The following is a 17351-nucleotide window of genomic DNA, read 5'->3' as shown; positions in this document are numbered from 1 at the left end:
TTCCCCATGTCCTGGTTCTGTAGTGTACTGTGAAGCACAAGAATCTTCCTGTATTGCAAGAGAAATCTTCCTCTTAGATGACCCATGTCTGTCAGTCTGCACAATTTGGGACACTGGAGATTTTTTATCATTGTGTTCTCCTGGTTTTAGAAAGAGAAATTATTGTTACAGAGAGAGAAAAAAAAACAAAGAACACAAATATAAATGGAAAAACAAATTGCAAGTCAGTAACTGAATACATGCATAACAGTTAAAACCAGTACTTTTTTTGTAATAAATAAAAAAAAAAAGTGCCGGAACTCACCTCCCGCTGGCAGTAAGCACACACACCAATCTCAAGCAGCTATCTCTCAATAGCAGATAGCAGACACAATAGCAGCCTGCAGGCATTATGTTAATGATGTTTGCCATTGAAAAAAAGGTGCGTTCTATGACAAAAATAGCCCTGGTTAAAACAATGAATGGCTACCTCACCATATGCTTACTTCTAGGTAAGCCTGCACAGGATTCCAGCACAGCTTTTTCCTTTTCCTTCCTCCCTTTATCAGCGATGAGTCAATCAGTAACAGTGATTCCTTCAGACTTCAAAATTACCCACTTTTACATTGTTGGCAGTTTCCTGCTCCCCACTCTGTCACTGTCAGATTGTTGACAGGAACTGTGAAATTTAAAAAAAATTGGAATACAGTCAATATTCTAGCTTTAAAGTAAAACTGAGCATGCTTAACATACTGTATTTTTCGCTCTATAAGACGCACTTTTCCCCCCTCAAAAGTAAGGGGAAATGTCTGTGTGTCTTATAGAGTGAATGTGTGTGTGCCTGACGCCCGGGACGCTGCCGGCCCGCCTGCACCACGTGGCACCATGTGGCTGGCACGTGCTTGGCACGTGCTGCTTCGCCCCACCCTCCGGCGCAGGTGAGAGCTGTGCCACTCAGGGGGAGCGGTGCGGAGGAGGAGGAGCTGCGGGCTTTAACCCGCCAGCCGCACAGAGAGATGGACTGCTCAGCCCCACCGCCCAGGAAGACCTGCTGTCGCGCCGCCCCGAAGACCACCACCGGCACGCTGCCGGCCTGGCTGCACCACACCTGGCTGGCATGCACTCGGCGCGCCCTGCTCCGCCCCCCTCCTCCAGCGCAGGTGAGAGTTGTGAATCACAGGTCGGTGTGTGTTTTCAAATGGCAACCCGTCTTTTAATGAAGCCCATGGGGAACTGATGGGGAATGTGCCTGTGATTATCAGGAAGCTTTCCATGGATCCCTCCTCTAAAAACTAGGTGCGTCTTATGGTCAGGTGCGTCTTATAGAGTGAAAAATATGGTAATTTTGCCATCAGTTGCTGCTATATACTTTCATGGGTCAAAAAAAATTACCATTTTTGAACTGTTGCTTAGAAATTCATCAAATCAATTAAAAGCACACCTCCTCAAGCCTGAAAGAATACTTTGGTAGATTTCTCCAGAATTTGAAAGAAATCTGTGCTATGCTGAGCCATAGCTAGAAGTAAAAATTACAAATGTCAATTTTCAGCACTTTTAACTTGCTTTAGCTATGGCAATCTGAATGGGATTGGTGTGAAATTTTGCATATTTGTAGAACTCAGGTAAATCATGGATGCTAGGTTTAACTTTGTTAGCTCAACAGATGTCCTTTTTTAGCAGTAGATATGTGAAGCATGTAATGGTAGGAACTTCTTTTTGTTTTGTGATTCAGCTACAGGTTCACTTCCACACCCCTTTACTATATAGAGCTAAATATTTTAGATCCTAACTGAGGTTGTTTATGTTTTTTTCAGAGATGAATTTGCATTTGGAAAGGATTGAGATGAAAGTTGTAACTGGCAAGCAGTGATTCTTTGTGGAATATGTAATAAATGTACATGATGTCATACTTTGATCTTAACCCTCTAGCCATGTGTAGTTGCTTATTTTTATTTGCCAGCCTGAAATCTTTTGATTCTATCAGTAAGTAGAATTACAGCAGTGTCACAGTGTGTTCAGCAAACCAGTTATTTACTCCCTGACTGTTCCATTACCATGATCATGTCCTGAGAATCTTCTGAATAATGTGAAATAAACTACTGTTTTGACCTAATTCTCTGCTTTGGAGGGCCTAGTGCAGGCAGTATGTGTAAAGAACAGTTTGATTCTTTTTTAAAGAAAAGCAGTTCCATATTATATAATTAGAATTAGAATTTTGTTAGAGTGTAGGTCTGACACACCTCAGGCAAAAAGTTCAGTTAGTCCTGTAAAGAAGCTTGCTTTCTGTTTCGAAGTTGTATTCAAAATGGATATAATCAGTATTTTACTTTCAACCAAATACTTTTGATATTGTATCAATGTCTTCACATTAGCACCTTAACCTAAGAAACAAGGTAAATAAAATTGAAATGTGAATAGTCATTGGACCAGTTCACATGCCATGATAAGCCACCCTGAAAGTAAGCCACAGTGGATTCATTGGTTGGATCTGTGGAACACTGGATCTGTTGTTAACCTATTGTTAGTCCCAACAGACAGTTGAACTTCCCATGGCTTCCCATGGTTTATTTCTCCCTTAGTCCTTCTGGCCAGTCCTTGAAAATACCCTGTGATCCTTTTGCAGCACAGCACCTCTAGTTTCCTGGTTGCTACAGAGAGAATCCTTTTCTGCTTCTTGCAATTGTCAGTGCAATTTTTCCATGCACAACTTTGTTTTTACTATTAGTGTTTCACAAGTATACAGCTTTGTTTATTTTTTAGCATGTTCTTCACAAGTGCAGTATTTACTTTCTTCAGCAGGTCAGTATCCCCGATGTACCTCTTGAAATGACACTTGTCAATTTCATCCCCTCACATTACTTCAACCAATTTTCTCAGTTCACTCTCCTGCAAAGGACAGAAAATAAAATAAAGACGACCCTATTTTTGCAGCAGTTACACCCATTCTCAGTTACACCCATTTGCAGCAGTAAGCACATCCAAATACTCTGTCCTTTCAGATGCCACTTTTGGAGTTAAGGTCAAGAGAAATACTGAAGTGGTGAGGAGGTGGAACTGACAAGTATTGATTGAAGAACTGATGTGAGAAGATGCAATTGGCAAGTGGGAGTTTATTGGCTACCCCCAGCCTCACATCATGACCTCTTTACAGAGCAGTTACTTCCACCATCTTTCTTTCCATTCTGTGCTTTGGAAGTACACAAATGTGTTCATTTTTTGTGAGCTTTTTCCAGTCCTGCACAAGTGCACATATTTACTTGTCTGTTTAGTCTGCAATAATACAGACAGTTTGGCTTGTCATTTTGCTTGGATTAATGACTCCATTTTAGTTTCTTTCATAGCTTTCAGAGTTCATCTGAACACTTTTGATAAGTGAATATCACCCCATGAGAATTAGAACCAGCAGGCTAAGTTCTTGGTCAGAATGACATTTTCCCTCTTTCATAGTCTTTCACCCTCAGCATGACACCTTCCGCATTCATTTCTTACAGTCTACTCTATGATGCAGCTGTGTGTGTCCTCAGCCTCATTTTCTTTTCACCTTTTGCTGTTGCTCTTGCATCAGAATAGTAAGCCAAAGAAATATAAGAAGAGAGGAGATGACTGACTTGTCAATGATGACTAATGACCATGTTGCAGAGCATTGTACCTTGTGGCAGGGTGTTCCGAGTTGCTATACTACAGAGTTTCCAGAGTTGCAAAGGAGAACATTTATTTGTTGCATAGGCGGTCCTTCTGTAGCAGCATGAAATGTTTGAACAGCTGAGAACTGGAAAGGAGGAAATATGATTCATTACATGTTCATTTAGATTTTGTATGACTATGTTACTGCTTGATTGTATTCAAGTACTATTGGAAATGGAATATGGTGTGTTTCTTAGAACTGATGTGCATAAACAGATGCTCTGATGAGAATGGCTGCCAAGTTGTAGGCTGGACAGCAACCATTTACTTTTAAAGATAGATCAAAATGAGATGCAGAGGTCAAACTTGGGCCCAGGCTGCAGCCACCTGTACCATTGTTGCTCCTGTCTCCTCCTCTGCCTGAAATAATACTTGCCTAATATCATTTAGAAGGACATAGTTACTGCCTATTAGGTAACTAATATGGTACAGAGCAGTGTGGAACATCCAAGCAGACACATTTTATTCGGAATTATATCCAGTGATATCAGTGGACAAAGTTCCTGCTCAGGAAAGACATCTTCACATGATAATTGGAAATTCCGCTCTATCCCCTGTACCACAGCTCATCCCATTCTGAAGGGTCCCCCAAAACTTCTGTGCAACATTTTCAGGAGGATTGGTTGGTTGAAGGAGGGAAATCCAGGTCTACTAGCTCCCATTTTCTGGCATGATACTGGAGACGATATCATGCCAGATAATGGCATATTGGAGACAACCCCTTTTTGTTGTTTTGTTTAAATTAAAAAGTTTAGTTCAGCTCTGTCATGAAAAAACAAGTTCTTTTTGTTTTTGGTGTAGGGATGTTTGTGTAATGTTTCAATACTGAATTGTTTTGTGCTTTGTTTTTTTTCCCTCCATAGACGTCGGTTGATTTCCCAGCGGTCTTCATTGGAGACTTTGGAAGACATTGAGGAAAATGCACCCTTACGGAGGTAACAATACCTAGTATCTGTATAGTTTTTCTACACAGTATCAACAATGTATTTATATCCCTGAGAATCTAATCTAGTCTAGCCTCTATGTTTTTCTTTTCTTCTACCAAGCGGGTCAGACCTTAACTACTCCAGCCTGGAGCAGGAACAGTTAATTTCTGTACTGCTTTCACAGGGAAGGGAAATTTTAAAGAACCACCTTGGGTTGAAAAACTGCTCTGGCCTCAGCAAAACACCAAAATTTGAAAAATGGTGGATCTTTTGCCATGTTTCTCCCTGATTCCTTCAGAGTCATCTTGCTGCTTATTTCCTGCCACAGTCCACGAATTTGCAGCTTGCTTGCTTGCTTGCTTATTTATTTATTTAAATGTGTAGCTTGTCAAATTGAACAGAAATTTGCGTGGTCTTTCCCATCTCCTGAGGGGTAGGGAGAAATACATGACAGGATTTACAGCAACCTTTCTATTAACAAGACTGTGTTGTTTTTATACGGACTATAACTTGGGATTCATGAGAACATTATGAACAGCCTTCATAAATAATTCCTATGTAGCTATAATTGCCAAAATAAATAAATAATGTTTACTATTTCAAATTGTTTACTGGAGGCTAAATTTCCAGTAGAGTTCTGTTCACAGTGGGGTTTCTTTTAATTGGAACCTAGTGTGGCAGCTAATAGGAATAGGAAGGTGTTAAAGGAGGAGAGTGTTGTAAGGCAGCAGACAGATTTAAGATCTCCACGAAGGTGATACAGCTCCCGTGCAGTTCTGTGCGGTTCCATGGTCCATCTCTCTGGCCTAATGCATGCCTCCTAGCATTCCTGTCCCTTGGCTAAGTAGATAGGGGCTAATGGGAGTTGAGTTTTAAAACATTTGGAGATCTACCTTCATCCTATTCCTGTCATAGAAGATTGCTATCCACGTGTTACATGCAGCTGTGTATATCTGATTTTTCTCTTCTCTTCACCAAGAACATTTTCAGCAGAGGAATAATTGAATCTGGGGACATAGCTGCATAAAAACAAGAAATCAGCTGTGGACTTTTTAACAGTTTTTAAAATGTACTTTTATTTTTAAATAAATGTATTGTAAATTTGTTTTTAACTATACACAAACCTATATTTGGAATCTCTTTAAAACTGATTCAATAGCCTCCATCAAACACATTACATTGCTTTTCTATGCCATTTAAGAACCATGTGAAAATGTCCTTACTGAGGCCAAGTATAATAAATATGGCACAAGATTATCACATTATTATCATCAGACTGGATACTGCAGGCCATGGTCTGATCAGTAATTGCTGACCCTGGAGCCTATCCTCTGGCTCCAGGAAATCTTTACATTGCTAGAAAGAGCACTTTGCCTAGCTGATCTTGTTGACTTCTGTCTTTTTTGCACTACCTGAGTTCTGTAATTTTCCTAGTTCTTGATTCTGAGTATTTGTTTCCTATAAATAACTAAAGGCTTATAACTAAATAAGCAAGATATCATGGGAAATAACCGATGCAATTTTAGTATTGCAATAAATTACACTGCTCTGGTGTCACGGGCCTCTAAGCACAACATTGATAGTGTTTGCTACACAATGGGATTCCCTAAAAAACCTGTAGCAAGACCTTACCCTATTGCCTTTGTACTAGAAGTCCCTTGCACCGGCACAAAGTAATTTATGTCAGCACTGTGGCACACTGGATGCTGCTCCATGTAACATTTTCTAATTTAGTAAAAATGTCAAGACTGTGTGTGTTGATTTTTAAAAGTGATTTTAGTAATTTAGTATGTATAATAATACTGCAACCTATTCTTCCCTAGGCAATGTAAATGTTAATTTATAACCCATCTTGTTTAGAAAAATATATAGCAATCTGCTCTCTGTGCTACAAAAATTAGAAAGTGAATATAGAAAATAGTCTGGCATGTGAAGTGAATCACCCTCTTATCCTAGGATAGTTTAACTGACTTGGCTAGTGTGTGGATTTTCTGGATTTTCAAGGCTGTGTATCTAAACAGATTCTATATGAAGTCTATATGGTTTGCTGTTGGGTTGTGAACTCTGGATTGTTCATGATTAGCAATCCATAGTGCGGTGGTCAAACATAACAATAACTCCGAGTTTAACAACAACCCATACTCAGCCTGTACGCTAGGTTATTGTGATTTGCAAACCAGGCACTGAGTCTGTGCTACTTCTTTGGTGATCTAGATCTACTTCTTGCCTTGGCACAAGTTGAAGAGAAGGAAGAAAAAGAGGAAACAAACAATATTTTTAGAAAATTCTTCCTTGCTTAGTCCAGTTACTTTTCGTTGACCATTGCAAAGTGTTTTGAACATGTAGAAATGATAACAGATATTTTAAGCTGCAGTAATACAAAACTCTTTTAAGGGGAAATGGAAAAATGATGTTTCCTTTCTTAATTGCATTTCCTAATAAAAGCTGTAACAAAATCCAGGAAGTTCTGTTTTTTCTTCTTAAATGTATTGTTTCATTGTTGTTGTTTTTAAAGTATCTTTGCCTTCTAGACTTCAGTTGTTTTTATTATTGCTGCAGACTCCTAAATTGGAGTGGTGAGAAGGGTTACTTGAATAATTTGTCTAGTCTTTCCTTCCTGCCTTTGTGTTGAGATATTTCAGCTATCCAGTGAAGAACTTCATTGTTTGAATGTCATTATTTTTCAGATGCCGGACTCTGTCAGGCTCACCCAGACCAAAGAACTTCAAGAAGGTTCACTTCATCAAGAACATGCGACAGAATGATATGAGGAGTGGCAGGTATTTTACAGGCAAAGCATCCTTGTCAGCATAGCATAGAACACTGCAGTATGTATAGAGGGAAATGTGGCATTACCGTAATTTACAGTACAGAGCAGTAATTTATTATATTTCTATGCCACCCATTTTCCAAAGTGATTGACTTTTTCACATAGAAATGGGATCTGCACAAGAATCCTGTTGAAGCCAAATCAAGGCATATCCAGAGAGTCACTTCTGCTTCCTGAAGCATGCAAGCTGAGCAGCATATTAAAACCACTAGAATGGTTGCCACTGGATCTGTACCCTGTACAGTAAAAGTTAGGATTGTTCATTACCATAGGAACATAAGGACTGTAGCACAACATGGTTGACAGGGCTCTGAGAGAAATGACAAGTTCATGCTCATGTTGTGTTCCACTCATCACAGAATCCAGTGGGGAGGTGTGAAGGTATAGCTAGTGCTAGCAGCCTGTCTGAAGGAGATGTGTCTGTGGGTGGGTGAAAACAACCTGTAACATTTTGCTTTTAGTGCTGCAATGTCTTTGAAAAATTGAGAGCTCATTTTAATAATTGGCTCTCTTGTAGTCTTGTCAGCCATTCACAATAAGCACAGAATTCCAGTGGCAGAAAAATAAGGAATACCGTTTGTTTATGAAATGTGCCAATGCTAATTTATTTATGTTTGTATTGTCATTCTGAAAATGCTGCTCTGCCTCAGCAGAAGGACAGACCTTTTTGGCCAGTCCTTTTTCCAACATGATTCATGTTGTCCAGCTTGCACTTTGGGGGTAGGAGCATTGTTTCAAAGGCACACTGTGTCAAAGGAAGCTGCTTTACAGCAGGAGAGACAGACTGTTTTTCCATCTAGCCCTGCATTTCCTGCTCTAACTTACAGCATCTTTCCAGAGCCTCAGTCAGTTAAAGCTTGCACATCACCTGCTACCTGATCCTTTTTAAGTGGAAATGTTGAGGATTGAACTGGGGCCTCCTGCATTCAAAGCATATGTTTGACCATGAGCTACGCCCCTTCTCTGAGGTTTTTTCCCCTTTGCACCTAGTATATGGTCTCAAAGATCTTTCACGCCACTAACGTGACTGAAAAAGCTTTGCAATACCTTTGTATATTAGTCTGCTTATAGTAACTGCAGCTAATTAGATGCTTGCTTTATCTCCAGGCTTTCAATTTCATCACAAATAACAAGACCTTTTAATTAAAGAGAAATGGCTGATCGCTATCTGTATCTTCTGTATTCTGATGCTTTATGCTTTTTCCCCACTTCTCCTGTTCCAGTTCTCTGCTGCTGGAAGTGTGTGCCAATAGTAATTTATGTTCCTAACTGAAAGGTGGAGAGTTCAGTCTTTAAGTGCTTCTTGATGTGCAGTTCCTATGCATTCCTTGCTTGCTTAAAGAAACCTTTCTAATAGCTTAACATCAAACTGAGATCATCCTCACAGCATATTGCTCTTACTTCCAACTGCATGTCCAGTTGGTAGCCTTGCATATCTCATACCAAGTTCATTGCCTCCTGGGGATATTAGACTGCATGTTCTGAAAAGACTGGCTTTTGTAAACTTAATTACTGCTCTGAACAGTAGTAGTTAGTGTAATTTTTGTGTGAAAATGCAATAGAGTGAAGCCATCTGTTTGATGTTAGGTTCAGTTAATGTATGAGTGGTTGAATTGTCATATGCTAGCAGACTCCAAATATTGTAGCATTTATGAACTGTGGCCTAGAGGATCCATTTATTTCTCAACCACCTCTGGCATTGGACTCTGTTTAAAAAAAGAAAGAAAGAAGCAAAACAGCTGCCTGACCCATTAGGCTGCCCTGTCAAAGACAAAAATATGACCGATTTTCTTTTTTGGAGGCTTTATGCCAGTGTACAAATTGAAATGGCCAAGGCCAGATAGTTTTTTCCCCCTCTTATAACATTCTCATTCTTAAATATATTACTTTTAAGACTCAAACTAAACAGTCATGTTATAACATTGACTGAACATTGCCTGTTCAGACTTCAGTTGAAAGGATCAGATTTCCATTTTATGTTTTTCACTCATTATTCCTGTTGTCAGTCTGAATCTAGAGTTGGTTCAGTCTGAACAAAAGTCATCCTGAATATGAATATTCATTGGCCCAAGGCCAAACTTCCTTCTGCCGCACATGCACTGCTGTGTGTGAGGGCCCTCTACCCCCACCCCTTTTCTCTTACTGTAGGTATGATACCTGCCGTCCATTTTCCAAGGCCTGGCCACATGATTCAAGACCCAATAGCTCCTGCGCTAGGCAAGTTCATACTGCCTGGCCATACTATTGGATACTAGTGAGAGCAACTATTGGATACTAGTGAGAGCAACTATTGGATACTAGTGAGAGCAACATGTAGTGTAGTTTAGTAGCAGGAATGGATTAGTTTTAGCACTTAAAAAACCCTTTAATCTACAGAGGAACAATAAGAGGAAAAAAAAACAGATAATGAAACAAGTGTCTTTTTGACTATCAGGTGGTATAGAATTAAATTAATAAATATGGGAGGTTGGTGGGGATGCCAAGCAGAATTGTAAATCTGAAATGAATTTAATTGCTGGATGTTCTATTCTATATCTTTATCTTACTTATTTTCTAGAATAGTCCTCATTAGTGGCAGAAGATCCTTTTGCAGCATATTTTCAGTGCTGCCATATCGGGACTGCAGCCATGTTGGGTATGTGTCTCTCCCTCTCTAAATATTTCTTTTTCCATACCACTGAGGCTTTTTAATGTATATGTTATGTGTTACATGCAGTCTTCAGTGTTGTGCACTGGTGAGAATGCTTGGCTGGGACTTGGGCAATCCAGGTTCTAGTCCCACTCAGCCATCAAAGTCACCAATTAACTTAGGGCTAGTCACTGATTCTCAGTGTAACCTACCTCACAGGATTGCTCTGTGAGGATAAAATGAAAAGAACCTTATAAAGCCACCTTGAGTTGCTTGCAAGAGGAATAAAGGTGGGAGATTACTGTAATGGAATAAACTTAATTAGAAAATGCTTGCCTGTGGCAGATGTTCAGTATCTACAGTTCCTAGCAAAGTTAATGGGAACTGCAGTTACTCTGCAGTATTTGAGATTTATAGTCTGCCTTATCAGTATCTGGCATGCTCTAGACCAAGAGATTTGTACTGTGACTAGAAATTTTATCACAGTGAAATAGGTTTCTCTTCTTATTTATGCTATGAGTAGTTGCAATGTCTGTATACTGCCACCAACATGTCTCTGATAAACTGTTTTCCCCAACTCTGATTGTGATCTTTGAATGGTGGTGTCATTGTTCTATGGGTATACTCCCATCCCCTCCAGCAAGAAGTCATGCCACTTCCTGAGCCCCCTCAACTACCTTCTAGCTCCCTAAATCTCTGTTTTCTGCTCTGGAGTTTTAGGCAAAACAAGGTCATAGATGCAGAGGTGTACCTGCAGAGTAACAAGCACATTGTCAGAGCTGCAAGAGCAGCTAAATTGTTCCTTATATAGAAGTCTTTATTTGAAGAGCAGGTAATAAAGGATACAAAGAACAAACATAAGCCAACTATAACATGCTCAGGAAAACTAAAAGAAGTATTGACCTAGAATCTAAGATGTAAAAGTGAGGGGATTAGGTAAGTCTTCCAGACAAGAGCATTGCATAAAGGCACAACCACCAAGGACTTTGCATAGTTTCTGCCCGCTTTGTTGGGACATTTTGTTGGGACATATTGTTGTAAGCCGCCCCGAGGCTTCGGCGAATGGGGCGGCATAAAAATGTTTTAATAAATAAATAAATAAATAAAATTTGGGAAAAAGCCTTGGCAGGTGTCGGCACACAGGCAGGTTCAAAAGGAATAAGAAAGATGATCCTTAATGGTTTTTCAGTCCCAAGCTGTATATGGTTTTAAAGGTTCACCAGCCCTTGGCATTGTGTAACAATATTAGTAAATACATAATACAGATGTTAATAAGAGGCCAGTGGTATGTTTATTGCAGTTGCTTGCTCAAGACATAAGGACAGCTTGTGAACATCTTTAGTCCTGCCATTGGTACCAAGCAATGGTTCCTTAGCATTACCTTCTCAGAACTGCACATTAGTAGCAGAGCCAACAGTTTGTGGTGGTCCTTGTACCCAGCCTAGACAGAAATATGTGCTCAGGAGATCTAGCACAATCCTTCTGTCTTTTAACCAGCATACCAAGTTCCAAAACTGGAACTGGATATTAAGGCAGTTACAGTTCAAGATCCATGCCTTAAGCTAAACTGAAGCGGTTTGAATGTGAACTTGCCTGGCAGATGTACAGTAAATTAATTTAACTAGAAGAGTCAGATAATGTAGATGTTCACATTGCAGGTATAATTCTGCATTACATAAATTACAACTCAAATATTAAAGATACAAGGAATTTCACAGTATGGTTAATTCAGTCAATTTTTCAACTTTTTCATTCACAAGAAAATTAACAACAAAATAAGTTACCGTATTTTTCGCTCTATAAGATGCACCTGACCATAAGACGCACCTAGTTTTTAGAGGAGGAAAACAAGAAAAAAAAATATTCTGAATCAAATGGGCACATAATCACAGGCACATTCCCCATTACTTCCCCATGGGCTGCACATCTGACAGACTTACTGCACACACATATTCACTCTATGAGACGCACAGACATTTCCCCTTACTTTTGAGGGGGGAAAAAGTAGGTCTTATAGAGCAAAAAATATGGTATTTCCTGTTAGGCAAATGCAATTTAAAATCTAGCAGTATTTTACAAAAATGGAAGATTCCTCATATTAAAATACTTGGACAAAAATATAAATAATGATATAAAGCAAATTCTTTACAGATGTGTTGTTATTACTGGATAACTATAGAAATGAGATCTTCCAAAACTAAACATAATTTTGTATTGGGAAAAGGGTGTTTGCAGCTGAGTAGAACTCAGTAACTTCCTATATTTTCCCAAGAAATTAGGGCAAAATTAGTCAATTTGATATCAAATATTATGTTTGATAACAAATGCATTCAGTTTAATTTTGGTAAGATGAGAGAAATTTGAGCTCATTCCTTGTTGGTATGACATGACTGGCTGCCATATATGGGACAAAGTCTTCGCCTAAGAGCCAAGTGCCAGAACCCCAGGGATGGATGGTAAGAACCAAAAGTTCCAAGGATGGGATTGACAAGTGGATGTTATACAAAGCTAAAGATGCATGGGTGGATGGCATAAATGTAGTTGAAGTTCTGACAGCCAAATGTTTGCAAGTAGGCAAAAAGGGTAGTCCATTTGTTCCCAAAGCATTTAAGGGCCAAATTACTTAAGCTGTTAAATGTGTTTTTGCATTTCACATGTAGGTCTGTACGAATACAAATACCATCTGCTGGGAGAGGGCTGATAAGGATCTAAGCAGATATACAGGGAAAAATCTAAACTTTCTTTTCTGCAGCTAGTGCTTCCATTGGGAGGAGATCCCCTTCTGACACCAATGTGACATTTTCTCCCAAAGCAAATACCAGCTTTAGAAGATTACATTTCTTTAAAAATACAGCAGGGTAGAAAAGTCTAAAAATCTCCCTTTACATAAATATCAAACCTGAAAAATATCTGTCCCATTCCCTGTTGAAATTATTTGCCTTTTGCATTGCATATTGTATATGTGAACAGGGCTTGTTTCCATTGATGCCATTCTGCTAATGCAAAGCTTCTTCTGCTTGCAGATACATTATCATTGTGCAAATCTAATACTTTGATCCTGCTTAAGTTGCATAAATCATTGGATGGTATCCACTGTTATGCTAGCAAAAACAAAACAAAAAACACAAGTTGGCATTGTTCTGTTAGCAATTGCAAAACAGCAATCAGAAGTAGCATATCTAATGCAAGTAATACCTAGTTTAACAAAGCTATACTGACTTGCACAAGAGATTGTGCAGTTGCTTGCACAACAGTTATTTGAGTGTTCTTTGCCACTCTACAAGCTATGCTGCTCAGGTTCAGACAAGATTACAAGCTATGGCCAGGCAGGTAATTAGGTTAATGGAGCCCAACATGTGCCAGAAATCAAAACATGCCAACATGACTTAACCATGCAAACCAGGCCATAGAATATATGTGTATTTTGATCAGGATAAAAATAAGAATGATGCAGTAGTTTATCTCTGAGTGTGATAAACAAAACTAATAGAGTATAAATACAAAACTGTGTAAGCAGTTTATAACACATCAGCTGTTGTGTTACAAACAAGCCCTTTCCACAAAATCAATATATTTTATTTTCTGGATTCCCCGCTGCAGAAATAGCGCTGGGGAGTAAACAGGTGTTTTCCCAGTTAGATGTTATTTTATCTTGTAGTTTCCCTTTTGTTCTATTTAGAAATGTTAGTTCGATTAAATTTTTGAACTTGCAGCACAGTATCTTTTGTTGAAAACATAAAATCTTGGAACATTTTACATGTTTTAAAACACTTTGTTCTTTGTTTTTGTTTGTTTGTTTGTTTTTTACTACTAATGGACTGGCATGTTATTTAAGATGCTAACAATTACTAAGTACCAGATAAAGTTTCTTATTACCTTAAATTGTCACTTGAAAGTCTCCTCAGATCCAAAGAAGGAAATTTTAAATAGTATTTCTTTGCAAGAGTAAACTCTGCATTTCACCAAGAGATAGATAAGTAAACAGAGCATGCTTCCAGATGAGAGACTCCTAGCGCTAATGAGCAAAAGGCATTATTCATCTGTCCTATGTTTTCTTCCTTAAGGAATGTTTTCTGTAAAGATGAAAAAAACAGAAAAAATGTTGGGAAAATGCAGAAGTACTTCAAGAAGGGTGGGATCCAAATTCAATTTCAGAGAAGAACTTGGGTTTGCATCCCACTGGTGGGTGGGATCAGCGGCAAGAAAGATCAGCTGGTGTGTAGTTGAACGTTCTTAAGTAAGTTGTAGGAGAGGCATTTCAAACTTTTACAATGGGGAAAAACTGCACAAAAGCCAGGAAACCACCAAATGATCTGTGGTTGGGAGAAAGGGGTAGTGATGACAACTTGGGAACCCCAGAAGGCTGGCCTGGGACACCAGCTCTAATGTTCTCCTTCCCAGGCTTAAGCAGCCCCTTCCCTTCTTTTCTATTGCAAAGTGCCCCCTCTTGAAGGCACTTTGCAATAGAGACCGGGAGTTTGTTGAGTGTGGGTGCAGGTTGGCATAGTTTGTCCTTTTATTAATCCCAGTTCAGGGTTGAGAAGAGTTTGAAAAGAACATGTTAGATGTAATTATATTAATATGACCTCTCCTAATTCTTTACACAATAGTGTGTGCGTCTCTGAATGTGCAAATTCCCACCCCATTTATTACAAGGGACTATCTATGCACAAAAATATATTTAGTGACTGTGACAGAGTGTGCCTGTAATGAAGGAAGTGGAAAAACCATTGTGAATAGAAAATCTTGAATCAGGCCATGGGTAAAGATGCATCATGTTGGTTTGCAGAACAGGATTTGTTCAGATTAAAGGTGTTTTAGAGCAAGGGGGGACACCATGTGGCCACTACTTCCACCCAAAATTTTAAAATAGTAACAGTAAAATGTTTAAAATGGTATTCAAAGCCCTTTATGTCGTTGTTACCGTTTTATTGCTCTGTAGCTACTATGGAATACCAAAAAGGTCAAAATTAGCTTGCAAGCAAATTAAATTTAACCCCTTGGTGCTCTCTAGCCACTCGAAACACCATTAAAAAATCTGTATCACAGAGGGGGAAGGTGGAGCCTGCAGGGGGTTGGTGGGAGGGTAAAAATCCCAAAGTCACTGACGCCAGATTTAGAGAACGAAAATAAATCACTAATATTTATCAGTGAACCAAAATCTCTGTATTCTACATTTACTAAAGTGCAAAATTTATTATTTTCAAATGTTTCTCTCAATGCAGGTTGGAATTTCACGTGAATCTGAAGATAAATTAACTGGTTTACTGTATTAGTTATCTTCCACTTTTATTTTAGAACAACCTTCCCCAGCTGTCACTCTCCAGATGCATTGGACTAGAAGCGCCATCACCCAATGCTAGCATAGTCAGTGGCCATGCTGCCTAGGTTTCTGGAAGCTGCAGCCCAGTGCATCTGGAGGGCATCGGGTTGGGGAAGATGTGATAGCACATGCAAGATTCCATACATTCCTATACAAAGTATATTAACCACTGGCTTCTATTCCCCAGAGATATGAAAACAGAAGGTGGGAGGCAATCTCATTCTAGCGCAGGAGTTTGCTTCAAAGACATAGTTGGCCTTGAAGGTGTGGAATTAGGAGCTAATGGGAAGGTAAGGGTAGTTTTCTTACCAAAATCTGCTGAGCCAAATTTCAGATTACCTTAGCCTCCTAAGAGAAGTGAAAAATCCATGAATGTTCTCTAGTTCCTTTAGGAAGGAATGCTTTCAAAACAACCAAGATTTGACTCGTAAAATATGGTGAGGGAAAACTATTCTTCCAGGCTCTGTTGAGTTCTTCTTTTTGCTCTGTCCATGTTTTGTGACTGAGCCCCATAATTAAAACAGATGCTTCTGAGCACTAGCTGAGGCCTTGTTAAAATATGTTTAAGGCTACAATCCTCTAGCCACCTACCTGAGAAGAAGCTGTATTGAATACTGGGATTTGCTTCTGAGTAGTCATGCATAAGATTGCATCATAAAGCAAATATTTTCTGTAAATCTATTTTAAGCACATGTTGTTGTGGAGCAGTGAAACTGTATGTTTCTTTTCCCTTGTCTTGTTTGCTTAGACTGTTTCTTACACCCAGTTTCTTTTTCCAACCAATGCCTTGGGAGCACGGAGGAACACCATAGAATCCACCTCATCCTTCTCGCAATTTCGCAATGCAAGCCATCGTAGCCTTTCATTGGGAAGGGCTAACAGCACCCAAGGGAGCATTGACACAGGTAGCATTTTAGAGTGCAGTTGAAATCTTGGCTGTTTATGGAATAGCCCAACAGGGTTGTTTTTGGGCATCTCCTGCACTGTGCATCCTCTCACAAGGCCCAGAGATCTGTCCCATAATCTACAGGCAGTTGCTGACCCTGATAAAGCAGATGGGGAGATCTTATAGCAGCTCAGAGCGAGAAACTCAGGGCACCCTGGAACCATGACAAAAGCCCAGGCTTCAGGTTTTTGAAGGCTCAAATGAGTCACCCTCCCTCAGAATCTGCTCTCTCACCACCACTGTCACGATCTGCTATTCCCCATATCCTCTTTGTCATCATTGTGCCACTTGCTTGCTTGACAGGTAGGCAGTGTCATCTGCTGCTCTTCCTTAATCAGCACTGTTGTCTGGGCCAGAGCAAGGAGCTAAACAAGCAGGTTGTGATGGTGTAAAGGAGCAGCAACTCCAGGAGGCTCTTGTCAGTAGACAGCAATGCTGGCAATATCTAGTCATGTTGGAAACCTTCTCAGTGCAGCACAGGCCCTTCATTACCATTGCTCCATCCCCATTAAGACCCTTTATCATGAACAGTATAAATAGTTTGTATACCATCTGCCTTGATATCTATTAATATCTATCGGTTTTAAAATTTATAGATTACTTTATGATCTTTCAGGGAAGAAGCCAGCTGTCTTTTCCCATTCACAACTTCTAATTGGTTCATCTAATTAAATCTGTTGCTTTTTTGCTTCCACCCTTGATACCATCTTGCTCATTCCGAAGCAGTTATTATAGCCTGCATCAGCATTCATGCCCAACAAACCCACACAGTTTTAAAACCATACTTTGGATGCCGAAAGGCTAGTTTAAGGCAGTGTTCTATAATTTGACTGTAAGTTTGTCTTGGTGGTTTACACATCCTGCAATTGCTTATGTTTATTGATATTCTTCATAGGCAGTGACTTGGGAGACTATATTGAATACAATCCTAATCTTTTAGATGATCCTCAGTGGCCATGTGGAAAGCACAAGCGGGTGTTGATATTCCCTTCATATATGGTAAGTAATATGACTAAAGAACTCATCTTGAGTTA

At 39.4% G+C, this 17351-nt stretch overlaps 1 protein-coding gene across 6 annotated transcripts in view; it reads left to right on the top strand.

Annotated features, from left to right (window-relative positions):
* CABLES1 (Cdk5 and Abl enzyme substrate 1) overlaps positions 1–17351 on the top strand; it is a 57633-nt gene that overhangs the window by 24495 nt on the left and 15787 nt on the right. For 4 of the 6 annotated variants that reach the window (XM_044423810.1, XM_044423812.1, XM_044423815.1 and 1 more), the window contains exons 2-7: positions 4527–4598; positions 7277–7369; positions 9977–10054; positions 15559–15661; positions 16120–16276; positions 17213–17316. In XM_044423810.1, the coding sequence (XP_044279745.1) occupies positions 4527–4598; positions 7277–7369; positions 9977–10054; positions 15559–15661; positions 16120–16276; positions 17213–17316 (607 nt within the window). The remainder of the gene's footprint in view (positions 1–4526; positions 4599–7276; positions 7370–9976; positions 10055–15558; positions 15662–16119; positions 16277–17212; positions 17317–17351) is intronic. The other 2 variants (XM_044423811.1, XM_044423813.1) reach the window with 1 other exon arrangement.

This window comes from Varanus komodoensis, unplaced genomic scaffold (assembly GCF_004798865.1).
Source record: "Varanus komodoensis strain SLA01 unplaced genomic scaffold, ASM479886v1 scaffold14_1, whole genome shotgun sequence".
In the NCBI taxonomy this organism is placed as follows: Eukaryota; Metazoa; Chordata; class Lepidosauria; order Squamata; family Varanidae; genus Varanus; species Varanus komodoensis.
The sequence above is the reverse complement of the archived record's forward strand: the minus strand, read 5'-3'. Positions and strand labels throughout refer to the sequence as shown.